We start from the raw sequence: 17,030 nt of genomic DNA on the forward strand, positions 1-17,030 counted from the left end.
AAAAGTATGAAAAGTAATGAATAATATTGGCTTAAAATAAGTCACATATATTTGTGTCCACACTGAACATGTGAATGACTCTAAAAGACTGTGTTAACTAACCCTACTTATTTCTGGTTGTGCTTCAATCTCACTTTGAATGTTAACTCTAAACCGCTAACCTGTTTCTTTCCCTTTATTCACTTTTTTCCACCTACCATTGCATGACATGCAGGGTCAGTTTTGTGCATGACACCCGCTACCAGTATTGGTAGGTTCCAACCTTTTTTTATTTGTCTTTTATATTATGTACAATGCCTTCACTTGATTGAGATTTATCTCAAAGATCGTAGAAATGCTGTAGGAACTGGTAGATCTGAAGGCTTATTTGGCTTTAGAGTTAATGTATAGGTTTCAAAATGTACTTGTATACTGAAGACAATGACCATCTTAATGTGACTAGAACAACCACTGCAAGACATAAAACCACAAGTACGAGTCTGCTTTTTAATGATCTGTATTTTGTTTCTCTTTATAGTTCATATGGTTTAGCATAAGAAAAAAAAAAAGCTTACTTTATCAGAGAGGCAGGCTAATTTCATCAATGTTTTAAAGTTTCATGTGGTGTGCCTTTATCTCCTCTTTGCTGTGTGTTAGAGTTATCAGAGTTTCCCAGAAGTATTTATTTTAAAAAATTATAAATGGATGTATTTTGAAAACAAATGTCTCAACTGCCTTGCTTTATTATCCTTTTTAATTTTGTGTTGATTTATTTGTGATGAGTATTTGTACCTTACCATTCCCTTAGATGTTAACTTTTAATAGTACATACATAAGCTATCCCCACACATTCCAATGCCTTGGTACAAAAGTCTGTCTTAAGGACATATGGATTAGTTCCACTTAGAGTAAAGAAAAATAAACATTGGCAAAATTTGTCTGGCTGTTTCACAGTGACTGTGTTAGAATCTACATCAAGGCCATGATTTTTGCTCTACTGTTTATTGACCCAAATAAACCACAATCCCCAGTAATTCCAGTTCAAACAGGCAGGCCCAAATCGACCCAAAAAATTCAATTTAACTGCAATTAATTCCAAGAAAATTCTAACCCAAATTAGGCCTACATTATCGAGGCTTTGATGTTTTAGAATGATGATTAAAAGTGAATATTGCATAGTCTTACTTCATTTGGACATTACAATTTCGCGTTTTTGGGAGCACCGTTTATTACAGGCACTGTAGACTCTGACTTGGGAACGATCTAGTGCTGGAGGTAAAAGGGTTTATAAATACATCAACCAAAGTAATCTGCTTTGGCCTTTCTGGGAATCACTGATGATGTTTTAAAACTTCCTTTAATTGTACTTGTAATAAGCTATTTTCCCTTTTTTTTATTTCTCTCCCATATGCTTCCTTGCTTTGCATTGTGATTGCATGCCATCTGCTGGTTTAACCCATGATGGCTTGCTGCTCTGATATTCACCATATGCCAAAATGCCACTTCTGTTACCGTAACGCTACACCCTCCTGTTCATTGCTCCCATGGTCCCCCTCCTGAAAGTACCCATGATGCACAGCGCTACGTCAGCCACTGTCTCTGCGGCAACAGCTCCTGCAACAAGTGCCCCCTTCGCAGCAGCAGCCACAGCCAATCAGGTTTGCTCCTTTTAAAGCTTTTCTTTCACAAATCCCAAACTCTAAATGAGTGCTGATAGTTTAAAAAAAAAAAAAAATTCTCAGGGAGAATTTTTTTTTTTCATGTTTATCCATCAGATTTTATTTTATTTTATTTTTTGATTAGTTTATGGCCAGCATTTGTGGACAGGTTGCACTTATTTAGAGTTAACATTTACTGCAAATAATGATGTAGCTGTGTTTCGTGTTGCGCTGTTCGTTTCCGTACCTAATATTGTGTGATTAACCTGACAGGCTTACATTCCTTTCAGGGCAGCATTACGCATCCAGGGCTTTGTGAATTGTCGCAGAAAAATCAGAAAAGCTCACCTGGGAGTGCTTCAGAACTGGCTGTATTTGGATTCAGTTCATTCAGAGACCCTATTATCTGTTGTGGAGGAAAAGAAAACTCTCCTCTTAGAAAAGTCTCCCCTTTTCCCTTAGTGTCAAATTTGAAGTCTGAATGATTCTTGTTAACATTTCATCTGGGTCCTATGTGCTCCCAAACTCGCTTGGTTCCCAAGTGAGAGATAAACGGTCCTGGAAGAAGAGTACCAGGCCACTGAGTTCACAAAGGCTGGATATAACTGATTAGGGGCGTGTAATTCTTTTGGTTTAACGCATGTGCCAATGAGACCTCGGATGGACTCTTTCTCAGGGAGGGCCAGTTGGCTGTTTCCTGTGGTCACAGGCTGACTGTAACCCTAACTCCAGCCAACCAACTTGCAAACATGTGCTTCTGGTCCCAGGAAAGGAGTAAAAGCACAAACTCTCACGTGCCCGGAAAAACACTTGATTGCGCATGCTCTCCCTTCACAGAAGAGCCATTCTGGTTTTACTGTGAGTGTAGTGGGGTTTTTTTCGTTTTGTTTTGTTTTGATTTTTGTTTTAATTATATCAACTGTACTGATAAAAGATGACAAGACATATAGGAGGAGGTGGAGGGAAGGTCCCAGCTAACGGGATAAATTGGAAAAAGTCATGTCTGGGCATAAACAGCAGATTCCAAACTACATTCTGCAGGCGGGAAGGACTGAGTCACACTTCTTTCCCAGTTCTAGTGAATAAGTGATTCCAGAGCTATAGGTTTCATTGCTGAAAAGATAGGTGTGAGTGCACTTGTATGAAGGAATAAAAGTAAAATCCTGTGAGCTCCTCCTGTGGCCTCTGAATTGTGATAAAGCAGAAAAGAGCGAGGAGGGAGGGAGGAGAGGCCAAGCGGGCCCTCAGAGGCAATACCAACTACTGACAATGTTTTAGCTTCACTCGCCACCTCAACATGCCAGCTTCCCTCTAAGGAAAGCCAACTCAGCTTCCAAACAGATAGAACAAAGAACAGCAAATCACTTTCTTAGCTGCGAAGATTTTTTTAAATGATGGGATGGCAGAAGGGAGAGACAGTGTGCGTCCTTCCATCATTAGGTTCAAAGCACCTCTTTTCACATGGTCATTCTTAGTAGGGAAACTGGAAAGGTTTCTTTTATGTCTGAGTCCTGTCTTCCTGAACCATGTTTTTGCGATTTTTGGCAGAAGTTTTATATAAAGTCCCTTCATCAGAAAATAAGTTTCAAGTGTAATAGAGTGTTCGTTACAATGGAATGTAACATACTTTACGGCAAGTTAAGCACTTCTAATACAGACAGCTCTTTCCTGGGAATGGAAAGGAAGTCAAGATAAAGAACTATTTTGGAGTTTTAGGATAAGTCCCTTTATTATGATAAATTCTTGATCATGTATCATAAATATTTTTCCAGCCTAATGATTCTTTGGCTCCATTTAGTAGAAAAAACTGAGATTGCATACGTATGCGTAGGTTTATGTATGTGTGTAGGGGAAGCATAACTATTCAGAAGCTAAAGTATATCACTTTCCAGCGGAGTGTGATTGGTAAAGGAACTAACAAGTTAACTTCAATTAAATCCAAAGAAGTATAATTACAGGAGTACCTGACAGTAGCTTCAAGAATCCTAGATTCTGCATTTTGCAGTTTATCAGATGTAACCGTTGCTGGACTGCACTTCAGTGATGACTCTTGATGAAGGTCTGCTTGCACATGAACACAACAGAAAAAGAAACAGTAGTAAACATAAATTTTCAGATATGATATTCTTAATGTATTTTCAACAAGTTTCAAAGAGCAAAGCAGCTACAAAAGAACTTGGAAATTCTTTTAGTGCCCAAGAGTTCAGAATTCAGAGAGATTTCTGATGACTGTGAAATGACAAGTTTTCATCTTATTAAGATTTCGCCCTTTAAACTCACACTGAATCATGTCCATGTGAACTACATGTCGTTTAAACAAAATGAATCTGTTTCCTCACTTGTAAAAGGAAGATTAGAACTAGATGGCCTCCGAGGTCCCTTCCAGCTCTAAGATTCAACAAATCTATGGTTCCTTAGCTGCTGTGCTAAGCCCAAAGCATGAGATTATAAAGGTAAACACAAACAGAGTAGGAAGTGGTGCTAATGATTTCACAGTTCAGTGCATGATACGCATCCTCTCTTCTTTCGCTTCATTGAGCCATCTGTCTTTTTTTTTTTTATAGATAAATATATACATATATATTTATTACTTTACTAACATGGATGTATGTTTAAACACACATCAAGTATATATATTGAGCCATCTGTCTTTAACACAAAATGCGGTAGGGTTTTGACAGTTTTTTAGTTCATTTGATCAATTTAGCCTGTCAGTTCAAATAGTTCAAATCTCATAAGTATTTGTAATAAGATACAAGTCATTCAGAGAAGAAAGAGCATAGATCGAAACATCCCATGACAGCTCCTCCGGCCCAGGTTTCCTTCACATGTTACCCCAGGGTGAGGCAAGTTGAACCAGCAATAAGTCTATAAATTCTACCCTCAGGGCTTAATCAAGGTGCCAGCAATGAAAGTTTTAACTGAACTTAGACTTGCAGTTTGAAATTAAATGACGACAAGATCCAAATACTTTTGGGAAACAGAAAATTAGTTTTTGGTTATTTAACTCTGGGAGTAGATATATAAACAAAAATACAATAAACAAATTTACCAACAGCTATCTCCTGCTTCAATTAAGGTCTTTGGGCCTCAATATACAAGTTATACCTAATAATAATGATATTATTATTAACAAATTACTTATAGATACAAGATACTACTCTAAATGGTTTCTCTCTTATATAATACATTACATATTTTTATATATCATATCATATATATCATATGAGAAAGAATACATATGTATAGGATACACTCAATCCTTACTACAGTGTTATAAATATTACTGTCATCCCCATTTTATAGACGGTAAAACTGAAACCAAGGTTAACTATCTTAGCCAAAGTTAAACATCTAATAAATGGTCTTGCTGGAATTTAAACCCAGGCAGTTTGATCCCAGAGGCCTTGCTCTTAACCACCATGCTACACTGCCTCTCTCTATAATTATAAATGAACGGAAGTCACTTCTTCCACAGGTAAAACTGTCTTTAAAGTGAAACTCAATAGCAGCAAGCTCTGTTGCTTTAGGGAAAAATGAAGGAGTTCTGCTAATGCAGCTCAGACTGAGGTGAATTCTAAGCTGGGGAGATGAACTGAATCTGAGCAGAGCTTCAGGCTAGTTATGTAATAGCCAGGTCACATTTAGAAACCATATACATAGTTGATATATATTAATTATGATATAGAACTATTTATTAAGAGTCTATGTTATATTATACCCAGTGAGTAGACTGAAAATTATGAATAATTTCTGTACAAGTAAGATGAGAACTAAGATGAGAAATGAAAAGGAATTAGTCTTTAGTCCTGGTGAAGCAGATTCATGGGCTTCTTTTGTGTGAATCATGGCCCTGGACTTTACTCCCAGCCTCTGCCACTCATCTCACAAGTAGCATTGTAATGAGGGAAATCAGAAATGAAAACCCAGGTACTATATAAGTCAGTCAATTTCAGTCCGCTAACAGAAGGTCAGGATGTATACATCTATAGATGCCTATATTGAAGCCAATTTAATCTTAGAGTGTACAGTCAGCAGCTTAGCATATGGATTATCTAGTTTTTTTCGCATTATAAGAAATTTTATTTAATAAAATGAGAGTGCAGATTGAAATCCCTCTAACTTGAATTATTATGGTACTCTATCCTGTCATTGCTTTATTATTTTTTTACTTCAAAAATACATTCTATTTCAAAAGGGGAGAAAATAATTTCCTAGTAAATATATTTTAAATCTTAGTTTCTTCATTTATATACAGAGATTATTCAACTTACCTGATAACATCCTTGAAGGCCCAATTGAAATACAATTTATATTCTGAGTCTTTCCCTGAACCCCTGCAGCTAGAATTTCTTTTTTCTATCCTCTGAATTCCACAAGGACTCTATCTGCATGTTCCTTAAAGCATCATCATTAGATAGATGGAATGACAGTGCTGATATACAACAAAGGTGGGGAAGTGTAAAGCTTAGCAGAGAAAAACTAACAATCCCGTTGGCCAGAGCACCAGTTTTCGCGAGCGGCTGCAACATAGGTTTGATTCCGAGTGTGTAGGACCTAAAATGCCAGGGTAAAGGGTTCGCTGGCCTTTATTTGGCCACTGAAGGTTTTCAAGCAGGAAAGTGATGGAACACAGCTCTGAGAATAGCAAGCAGATGGACTCAAGGCGGGAGAGTCTGCAGAGACCGTGGAGAGGCTTTCACAAGAGCCTCAAGTGGGACAGTGGCAGCCGGCGAGTGGCCGACTTTGCCTTGCCTTTGCCTGTTACATAGGGACAGTCACGTTTAGCCAAAGAGAAACATAAAAATGGTTTCATGCTATGGCAAAACCTGTCCAAATAAATGTCATGTAGCAGAAGAAGAGATTTGGGCTGACATGAAAGGTTAACCAGAGGAAGTTGCCTCTGTAGGACCTGAATTCAAGGATGGCCTTCGGGCGGACTCCCTGGGCAAATGCCTCCACGGTGCTTGCGCCTAATATGCAGCTCCCCACTCCCTACCCGCATGAGAGTCAGAGCCACAAAAGCTCAAACACCTCCCAGGCCTCTGCCTGGAAGAAAGAGTCCCTTCAGATTTGGAGTGAATACGTGTTGTCCACGTGTCCACAGTTAGAGCTATGTGGACGTGGAGGGCAGTTATTCATCTAATTCATTCTGGGTCATGAGTCCATGCTAGGAAGGCAAATTCTTACATGCTGGATATTAGGAATATTTTAATGGTGCATCCCACGCAGTGCCTTTAAAGCTGGTGAAATCAATTATATTTCTGGCAACATGTTAACAACACTAATTACATCTCCAAAAAGCGCTGATTGGTGTTTAATTATGACCGCAAGGTTTTATCACATCTTCTGAATCCTCTTCCAAAGATTAAATCCATTCAACAGAAAGCTGGCCTTAGGAAGAGTTTATTGAAAATTAGTTAATAACGTATTATACATTCCTAGCCCTCCATTTATTGGGATATTTGGTAAGTCAGAAAATCCCCATTTTCCAGACATGCCTGATTAGTATATATATAATAACAATTTCAACAGTATCTTACCAGACAAAATAATTACATGCAACCGGATACCTATATTATGCTTTATCAGGCCTGCTACAAATTACTAAAGGGAGATGAGAAAAGTTTAAGAGCATCAGATTTTACTCATTTCTCACATATAAACATGAACACAACTTCAAAGCTATTTGTATATAGATTCTTGGACTTCTATATACAAAGTTACAGTAAATCACCCCATCCTAACCAAGAAGTCTAGAAAGGTAAGGTCATGTTCTACTTAATCTCTCATCTCAAAGAGTTTTCTAAAACATCTATTATTCAAAGCCATCTGTTAGGACTATATTCAGACAAATGTAGGAGGCATTAAACATTCCCCACTATTCACCACTTGACCCATTTGGAGCCTGTGTTTTTTCACAAGAAAAATCTGGGTTCTGCAAAGCCCCAGCGTGGGAGGAGGAGACCCCCGTTAGCTCCCTCCCCTGAAATACACAGCAGAGCGACTGGCCTCCCTGTATGGATGATCAAACTGTGAACCGCTCCTTTCTCGCAGTTTGCTGGGTCCTGAGAACAGTCGACAGAAAGCAGCTGGGCCCCAAGTATGTCGTGCTCTGAAAGGGCTGGAGAGCAACTGTCCAAATCCAGGGCCTGTAAATAGCGCTCGGGCTGAGACATCCATCTCAGCATTGTAATGCTGCTAACGTTGCTCGGCCTTCTCTAACTTTGGGCTGATATTCTAACTACAGAGGAAGGTTCCGTTTCAGTAATGGATCTGGTTGCCTCAAATGAGGCAGAATCGCCATATCAAATATTTTGTGGAGAGAGGGAGTGTGTGTGTGCGTGTGAGTGTGTGTGTAGAGAAAGAGGGGTGGAGGGACAGAGGAGGAGAGAGCGGGAGATTCACTGGAGCCTGCTGTATAGCTCTTCAAATAAAAAAATCAAAACAATAAAAATGGCAGCATTTGCGTTCAGTTAACACCATTGGTTAAAGCTGCTTGGCAATTTGAGTCTAAATTCCATGGTGCCACGTGGCTGGGGCACTGGAATCCAGTCTTGCTAGTCTGGTGGAAAAAAAAAAAGATGTTTAAGGTGGAGAGGAGAGGTGGGAGGGTTGCTCCGTATGTCTTAGGTGGAGCTGGATCTTTGAGAACCATATAGAGGCAGATGATTTTCTCTCTTCAAGAAAGCAGAAAATAAGAAGAAAAAAGGCCTCTTATTTTCCTGCCTCAGAAGCAGCTGCTTTGCAGAACTACCATGAGGTTTAATTAATATATGTATTTGCAGATTCTCCAAGGAAAGGCTAAGTTATGTAAGTGTTGTAATCTAGTACATTTTCATTTTTCATGAATAATTTACACCTCGTGGTGAGAAACTTGGGTAGAATTCTTTTGTATACAGCACTTAAAGACATAATATCAGTTCCAATTTTGTGCAGCTGAAGAGAAAATGTCAAGGGTCCTTCTGTGGAACTTGACTGCCTGGTGGATCGTCCTACTTATTTTCCTTCAAATCCCACCCTCTTTTGCATTTTGATGGAATTTGGGGGAATCTTTTTAGATTGAAAAGTTATATTCCCAGTAGTACTTTGGCTTTCGTTGACCGTAATAAAATCATGCTCATTTTTCTATTTGTAGGTTTTCTCTTTTGAGAGGAATAAATATACAGTTCATCCTATATGTGTGTTTATTTCCAGCTCTAGATTTGTAAGGAAAGAGAGACTAGGCACAGTGCAGGAATTTGGATCCATTGCCAAGGGTTGAGAGATGAATGGGGTCTCATTTTTAATAAAAGTTGCTATGAACAGAGAAAATTTTTGATTTATAGGCATCTATCTCCCCAAGTTTTGCCACTGCTGCCTGCCTTCCCACACTTCTACCTGCATGTTTGGGGAAGTTGCCAGCCTTGCTGTGTGGGTGGATGGGGAGGAGAGATCTTTGCCGTCTCCTGACACAAAGCTGGCCTGACTGTCACTTCACTTACTGGATATGACGCCATGATGAGTCAAAGACAAACTGGCATGAGGTCTGGCCTCTCAGCCTCTTCCAGCATTCTCTCTGGGCCACATCACAGGAGTCAATGGCTTCCAAGGTCAGACCTGTCTGAGTCTGCTGAACATTCTAGAGGCCACCAGTGTGGGGAGGTGCTAAGGGTACCCAGGAGTTTACTGCCTAGTCAAAGAGATGCGAAGCAATCAGACAGTGTCACAAAGTGAAATAGTCAAGGATTCAAACATTATTGCATGGGAAGTAAGCTCCACGGCAGAGCCTTACCCCCAAGTGGGAGGGGGGAGTAAATTAGGAGTTTGGGATTAACATATACACACTACTGTGTATAAAAGTGTGGAGGCAGGTCTTGAAGGATGTGTAGGAATTAGATAAGGAACAGGTGAGGTTGTTCCTGACCAGAGTGAAATGTAACAGGTAGAGCTGGGGGGTGGGGTAAGGGGCAAGGAGACTGGCATTATAAATGTACCAGCATCATGCTTTACATGTGTTCTCACATTTAACCCTATCAGATGGGCTCTATTCTCGCTCTTTAACATGTGAAGACATCAAGGCTCAGATGTGGCTGTGGCTCTAATCAGTAGAAGGGCCTGCATTTGACCTCAAGACTCTGACCCTGAGGTCAATGCTTCCCTCTTATCCCACCTTCTTCCCCAATAGCCTTCGCGGCTCAGCTAGGAGTTTCAGAATCAGTTTCAGACTTTATCCCACAATAGATGCAGACGGAGCAGCTATTACTACATCAGATCTAAAGGGGGGAACAGTGTAGCTCACACGCACTAAAGGCCACACCGCAGTGAGTGAGGGAGTGAAGGGAAGACACACGTGGGCAGGACTAGAAAATCTCCTTGAGCAGGTGAGGAGAGGTTAGGTTACTGAGGAGGTCAAAAGGCAGGCTGAGGGCGGGGCAGAAAAATGCGAAATGAGAGACTTGCAAACACTCACCTACCGGAAGTGAGTGGGTAGGTGTGAGCTGGGATAGGCTGAGCGCAGGTTAACGGGTGAGGAAGCTACTTTGTTGATGAAGTGATAAAATTGGGATAGAGAGAAAAGGGAAAATGTGGGGAGGGGAGGATGAATGCATTCGTCCCTCAGTATCTGTGGGGCATTGGTTCCAGGACCCCGAGTGATACCAAAATCCATGGATGTTCAAGTCCCTTATATAAAATGGCGCATTTGCATATAACCTATGCACATCCTCTCTTATACTTTAAATCATCTCTACGTTACCTAAGACAATGTAAATGCTATGTAAATAGTTGCCAGCGCATGACAAATTCAAGTTGTATTTTTTGGAACTTTCTGGAATTTTTTTTTTCAAATATTTTCTATCCATGGTTGGTTGAATCCATGAATTCAGAACCTGAAGATATGAAGGAGGACAGACTGTAACTAAGAAAATCAAGAAAATTCAGGGAGGCATTTTGATCCTTTACTCTCCCAGTGGCTCTTGCCAGTTTCTATAGTATCTGTGGATTCACCAGCTCTCTGCTCCTTGCCACATCAACCGTCTACAAGACATTTCTCCCAATGACTTACATAAAAAGAATGGCTCCTGTGGACACTTCTTCACTTTCATTTGTACTATAAAAGAGAAATTTGTTGACTGGTATTTTCTGACACTGGTTTATGAAAAACTACAGCTAGTCTAGCACTTAGACTCCGTCATGACTCTCGGCATCACGTATAATATGCTGAAACTTTTGGTCTGTCTGTTTTAACTCTCGGTGATCAAATTATAGTATTATCGTCACTCTCCTTGCTCTGGAGTTTCCAAAGATCTCAGAGTTTATGTCGATGAGCTTCCTATGATCAAATACAGACACTTTTCGGTATTTACCACAATGCATTTCTGGAAGCAGCATCATTAAGCTGAATGTTGTAAAACGTCACCCATTTTCCCATAGTCACTGTTGCCTCAGGCACCGCAGGTCTGACCCAAGACCTGCATTAACTACATCAAAGTTATGAAAGGTGATAAGTCGTAAGAGCAAACTGACCACAACCATGCCATACTTCTACAATAACAGAAAAGGGAAATGATGATGCAAGTTACATTATAAATTGGAACAAGACCCCAGATCAGTAAGGTGGCTTACCCAAGTCACATAAATAATAAGAGAACCAGGAATAGAACCCAATTGTCTGTGTCCTGCCTAGGGTAGTGTTTTTTCCCTTTCACCACACTGCCTTCCTGAGAAAGTGCTTTAAATGATCATTAAAGGGACCCCAAAGTACTATAGAGCATACAGAAAGCACAAAGATAACGCAAGCATCTCTCCGTTAGTAAGCTCTTACCAAGTGCCAGACATCATGCTAAGCTTTTATATGAATTATCTCATTAAAACCCAAAATGGCCCTGTAAGGAAATATTCTTCTCCCTAATATACAGATAAGGAAACTGCAGTTTTGAGAAGTTGAAAAACTTGTGCAAGGTCATCTATTAAGTGGCAAAACCAGATATACAACCTCCCCCAACCTCCTAATCTTCCATTTTTTAATGAGGAAAAGGACCTACAATGGTTAAGTGACTCATTCAAGGTTACACAAGGGATTAGAAACTGATCTCCTAACACCATGCTTAGTCCTCTTTCCCTCCCTCAAACCACAATCCAGCATGAATACGTTAGCTATACATTGTTTAGAACAGTCAATAGATTTTCTTCCTCCTTAAAATTTAGAAAGGTTTTGGAGGAGTCAAAAAGATACCCAGGGATGTTAAACTCAATTCCTTCTTTTTCTCAAAATATTGTTCATAACTCTTCCATTAGTCATTCTTTCAATTCTTGTCATTGTTATCCCGAGATATTTGAAAGGGCCAGAGAACCACTTTAGTTATGAAGATCCAGGAGAAAAGGAATTGCTTGAATCAATTCCTATTGTTCATCTTCTTTTCTTTGGTCTTCTCTGACCCCTGTAACATTAAGGATGGCCTTGAACAAGGAAAGAAGTTAAAAGAGGGAAATCTAAGGTGTGTGTGAAGAACGAGCAGAAAACCCCACTGTATTCCTTTGCCTTGGAAAACTGTGTTTAAGAATTGCTTTCTTTTTTTTTTTTTAACATAAACTCATAACCTAAGTCCCCTCATTTTTCCTGCTGGTTATGTGAACCTATCTGAGAAGAGATGAAGGTTTGAAAATTGAAGTATGGATGTTTATTAGACAAGACTGGGTGTGCAGAAGTGTCCATAAATAGTGGTTTGCTCTAAGCCCAGTGATCTAAGAATTATTAGTAAATGCTATACCTTGTCAAAATATTCATATTCATGTTTTGTGGCATAGCCTAGGAAATTAAAATAAGTGAACTATTAGCATGGGATAACAGTAGCATCTGCTTACTACCACCAAGCACTTGTTAATTACATTATCTAAGGCTCACAACAACTTATGCATTAGGGACAACGTTTGATTCCCATTACAGAGAAAAGGAATACTAAGAATAAAAGATGTTGAATCACTTACCCATGAACACAGTTATTAGGTCTAGAAGCTGGGTTTGAACTGGATCTAAATTTAAAGAGTGGGAGATGCTGCCTCCCATGGGATGTAACTTTTTTTTTAACTTGATTTTTTATTTATTATTTTATTTAATTAATTAATTTATCTATTTGGCCACACCCCATGGCATGCGGAACTTCCCAGACCAGGGATTGAACTTATGCCCCCTGCAGTGGAAGCATGGAATCTTAACCACTGGACCACCAGGGATGTAACTTTCTATTGCAGTGGACTTTGATCACTGTATGGTACTGGATGTTGATGCTTTTATAATAAAAGATTTTAGTTTGAAAAATGATTGATATGAATGACAGTCAAGACTTTCATGAACAATAAAGAAGTTCAGCCTATATTTATTTAGTTTTCAGTGACAGGTCAAGATATACATACACAGAAAGGGAAGTACATTTGACATTTTAGAAAATCCTAATCTCATCAAAATCAAATTTATTATCAACACATATGGAGTGTCATACAGATCACATAATATTTAAATGCACAAAATTATTATTTGAATGCCTAATTAAGTAGGAGCTGAACCAAATTTTATTTAGGATTATGAATTTTAAAATAAATAGACCAAGGGAAGGGAACCAACATTTATCAAAAAACACTACTACATATCAGACATTTTATATACATTATTTAATTTAATATTCAGTAGAACTCTGTGAAGTATCTCATCCATTTTCCAGAGGAGAGCAAATTGTAAAGAATAATGTGCTTCAGATTCAAGCAGGTTGGAAGTGGCTGGACAGTTTTAGAACTCAGGTTCACTGATCTCCAAATCCTGTTCTCTTGTGTCTCCACCATATTTGAATTAGATTGGAGCTTATGGTCAATGTAGGACTGGGGTGAAGTTCTTTATATGGTTCCCTTAAAAACTGCTAACTACTGAGTTTAACTATTGGTTTACAAAGTTTTAACCAATTAAGAAGAAAGTTCCAGTAGAAGCAAACCTTTTTAAAATCCAAGTTCGATATCAGAAATGTCTGAAAATATGGTTAGTTGATGAGACCAACAAGGAAATTCAAATTTCAGTCCAGTAAACAAGAGCTAGAAAGTAGATGAATGAGGGCACCATTTCACCCTTCCAAGGGTGGTAAACTGGCAAGAAACTTATGTAAAAAAGAGTCTACCAGGAGGAGTCCTTTCATCCAGGACTTTTTTTTTTTTTTTAAACAATAATTTTAAAAGAGAGATACTGTTTTTCTCCACTGTTTTCACAGAACCTTACCTTCACATAAATCTCAGGTTAAACGAACATCACTACTTGATTCGTTCTACTTGAGAAGGAATGTTTTGGGCAGCCTGGAGGAGGCAACTGTGAAAGGAGTGACTAGAGGTTAATTCAGTTGTAGGTAAAACCATAGAGCTCAATTCCAAAGTATCCCAAGGAATCAATGATGATTCAGATACGCAAACAGAAAAATTCCATTTTGAAGCCCAAAATGGGGAGGATTAAAAAGAAGGACGGGAGGGAAAGAAGGAAGGAGGGGTTAAGTATTGGCAAGAAAGGAGAACAGGAGTTATTGTTTAATGGGCACAGAATTTCAGTTTGGAATGATGAAAAGTTCTGGAGATGGATGGTGGTGACAGTTGCATAATAGTGTGAGCGTACTTAATGCCACTGAACGATACACTTAAAAATGGTTAAAATGGCCAATTTTATGCTCTGCCTATTTTACCACAATATTTTAATTGGGTGAAGGATCTGAATAGACATTTCTCCAAAGAAGAATTAGGTTGGAAAGAAAGATGCCTAATTATACGTAGGTTTTTGTTTTTTTTAATCCATAGTATAAAATTATTCTTTTCACATTAAAACTTCTTTATTGTTGCTGTGTTTTCCTTTAAGAGTTCTGTTTTCATGAAACAGGTAACTGAGTGCAAATGCAAATTCTTCCTCAGTGAACCATGCAGGCTAGAAGCTGGGTCTATTCTGAGGCCATAACAAAAGCCCACTGTTAACCCAGTGCAATGCATCTTCATACTTTTTCTCAACAAATGTTTACAAAGAGCCCACTATGTGTCATGTGAAATTCAAAATTCTGGGAATACAGCAATGAACAAAACAGTCCCTGTTCTTGTGGCTCTTACACTGTCAAGGGGACAGGCAATAAACCAACATGTAAGTAATTACAGTCAAAGTAATTATTATATAATAAGGATCATCTCAAAAAGTAGAGAAGCTAAAAGAATGGGCCTAACCACTGAGCTTTGAGGGAGGACAGTTAGTAATAGAGAAATAAGAGAGAATGTAGGAGCTTGCTTTCTTCCTTTGGTTTCTATTTTGCCATCTATTATACCAGGATATTTAGGGCATTTTCTGAGGAGTTATCAGGGAGGACAGATGGCAACCTGGTTAACTACCCACCACACTGCAGAGGTGCCAATGTGGTACGAGCAGAGAGAGAAACTAAGGCCCAGAAGGGTCACAAAGCTGGTTGGTGGCACAAACAAGCCTCCCGAAATTCCACTCCAGGACTCTCTTTGATTTTTCCTTTGCACCATTATTTTACACACATTGAGTGGTTTTGTTCATCTTTCTCTCGCTCTCTGACACACATACACAAACACCCAGGCAAAGAACTAGAAAGGAAGAAAACAAAACAAAACTACTTTTGCTGGAAATTTTTTAAATGGCAGTGTCATCCTATCAATTTGAGAAATGTGTAAGATGACTACAATACACAAAGACACACTTCATGTCCTGCGCATGACATTAACTTACCCTTCTTTTTACTGAATCCCAGCATTTGGTTACTTTTCTGCCTTTGGTGTCTTAAAAGCCAGTTCTTAGCGGACTGAATTATACATTCTGCTCCACTGTTAAAATGAATACTACGGCCAAAATGTGCCCAGGATTCTAAGTCTAACATAATGGTAGTGGATACAAAAGCAGGGCACTGGGCAGGACTGGGGACTTAATGTTGAATCCAGCAGGATCTTGCTTCTGTGATTTTTCTTGGCCTGATTCTTCAATTTATTACTGGGAGCAAAACCCCATATTGAAAAGAGCAGGTTTAAAGGAATGCTTTTGAAATTTCTTTTCAGTCACTGCATAAACTGGTTTTTAAAGATATAAAAAATGTTTTCTTAGATTCTCCCTTCATGTCCAGAGGTCACCTTCCCTGAAGTAGCCTCAGATGTGGGCAGCCTGTCTAATCCCAGACAGCCTTGCTTGCTCCGTATCTCACTGCACATATTCTAAACATAATATTTTTAGAAAAATATCTTATTACCTTTTCTATAATATTTTACAGTATTTTTAAATAGTGTGGCCCAATTATTATATATTATTTCTTGATATAGTAGAGGAATTTAGCCTTCCTTAATATACATACAGTCTCTAATTTTAAAAATGTTTGTTCAAAATTCCCTTTGCCACTTGGTTTGGAACTCAAGTAATTTTCCTATAGAGACAGTGGTGGATTTGATGGTTAGGTCTCCAGGCTGGCCTATAATAGTTTATTTAACTGGTGACATTGCTCAAGGATAATATTGTGCTCACAGCATGAAAGAGGCTAAATACCATGTTCATGGATGTTTCTACATCTTTAGGATTCAAGAAGGATGCCAAAAGCATATGCTTAACCCAAAGCCCCAGACAGCATGTGATAGGAAAGTCCTTCACCTTCTCCACCAGCTGAGGGTAGAGGAACCACAGTCTATGGTTCATTGCGTGATTGGAATGTTTGTTGGGGAAGGTGTGTGGAGTAGGAATGGGATGTACGGTGTGGAGCCAAGAATGCCAGAGGATGAATAGGAAGATAAAAGCTGGAACCTGGTCCTGGGTGGCCACCAGATGCATTCACACCACCCTCTGTTCTCATTTGCCTTGGATGCTATAATTGATTTGCCAATTTCTTTTTTCCTGGCTGTCGTGTGGCCCTTCCAATCTAGCATTTTGTTTTACTTCGACCTGCTGTGGCACCTGCAGAGCAAACATGATCTCATAGCCCTTCTCTTCCTGAATGAGCACACAAAACTCCCGAATGCGATTTCCTTTTCAACACTGCTATAGCAACAGGGGGAAGCATGAGGAATAAAACATCTCCTCTCAAATGCCTTTCCTTTCTTCCTCATAAATATTATTTTGGAGAAAAAGTCACCCATGAATGATGTATGGATTTTTAGATGATCTGAGGTGTAGATTCCCATCTCACCATGAAAGCAACAGAAGTAAGCCTCAGAATTCCCTCAGGGGAATGGGGATTGATTGCAGCTGGGTCTGGGGTGGAGCTGGGAATCATGCATGATCAAAGCATCACTGCAATACTCACAAGAGCCTGGATTTTTCCAGGTGACTTGGACTCATGCAAGGAATGGAATCTTACTCAAATCAAGAAGTTCCATATATGTATTTTATCCAGATAATATAAATTG

At 39.1% G+C, this 17,030-nt stretch overlaps 1 protein-coding gene across 4 annotated transcripts in view; it reads left to right on the forward strand.

The window, feature by feature from the left end:
- The window catches only part of MBNL2 (muscleblind like splicing regulator 2), a 158,475-nt gene that overhangs the window by 131,129 nt on the left and 10,316 nt on the right, over positions 1-17,030 (forward strand). For 2 of the 4 annotated variants that reach the window (XM_059903142.1, XM_059903144.1), the window contains one exon: positions 1,543-1,637. The exons of the other annotated variants lie outside the window; for them this stretch is intronic. In XM_059903142.1, the coding sequence (XP_059759125.1) occupies positions 1,543-1,637 (95 nt within the window). The remainder of the gene's footprint in view (positions 1-1,542; positions 1,638-17,030) is intronic. 4 annotated transcript variants of the gene reach the window in all.

Source organism: Balaenoptera ricei, chromosome 18, assembly GCF_028023285.1.
Source record: "Balaenoptera ricei isolate mBalRic1 chromosome 18, mBalRic1.hap2, whole genome shotgun sequence".
NCBI lineage: Eukaryota > Metazoa > Chordata > Mammalia > Artiodactyla > Balaenopteridae > Balaenoptera > Balaenoptera ricei.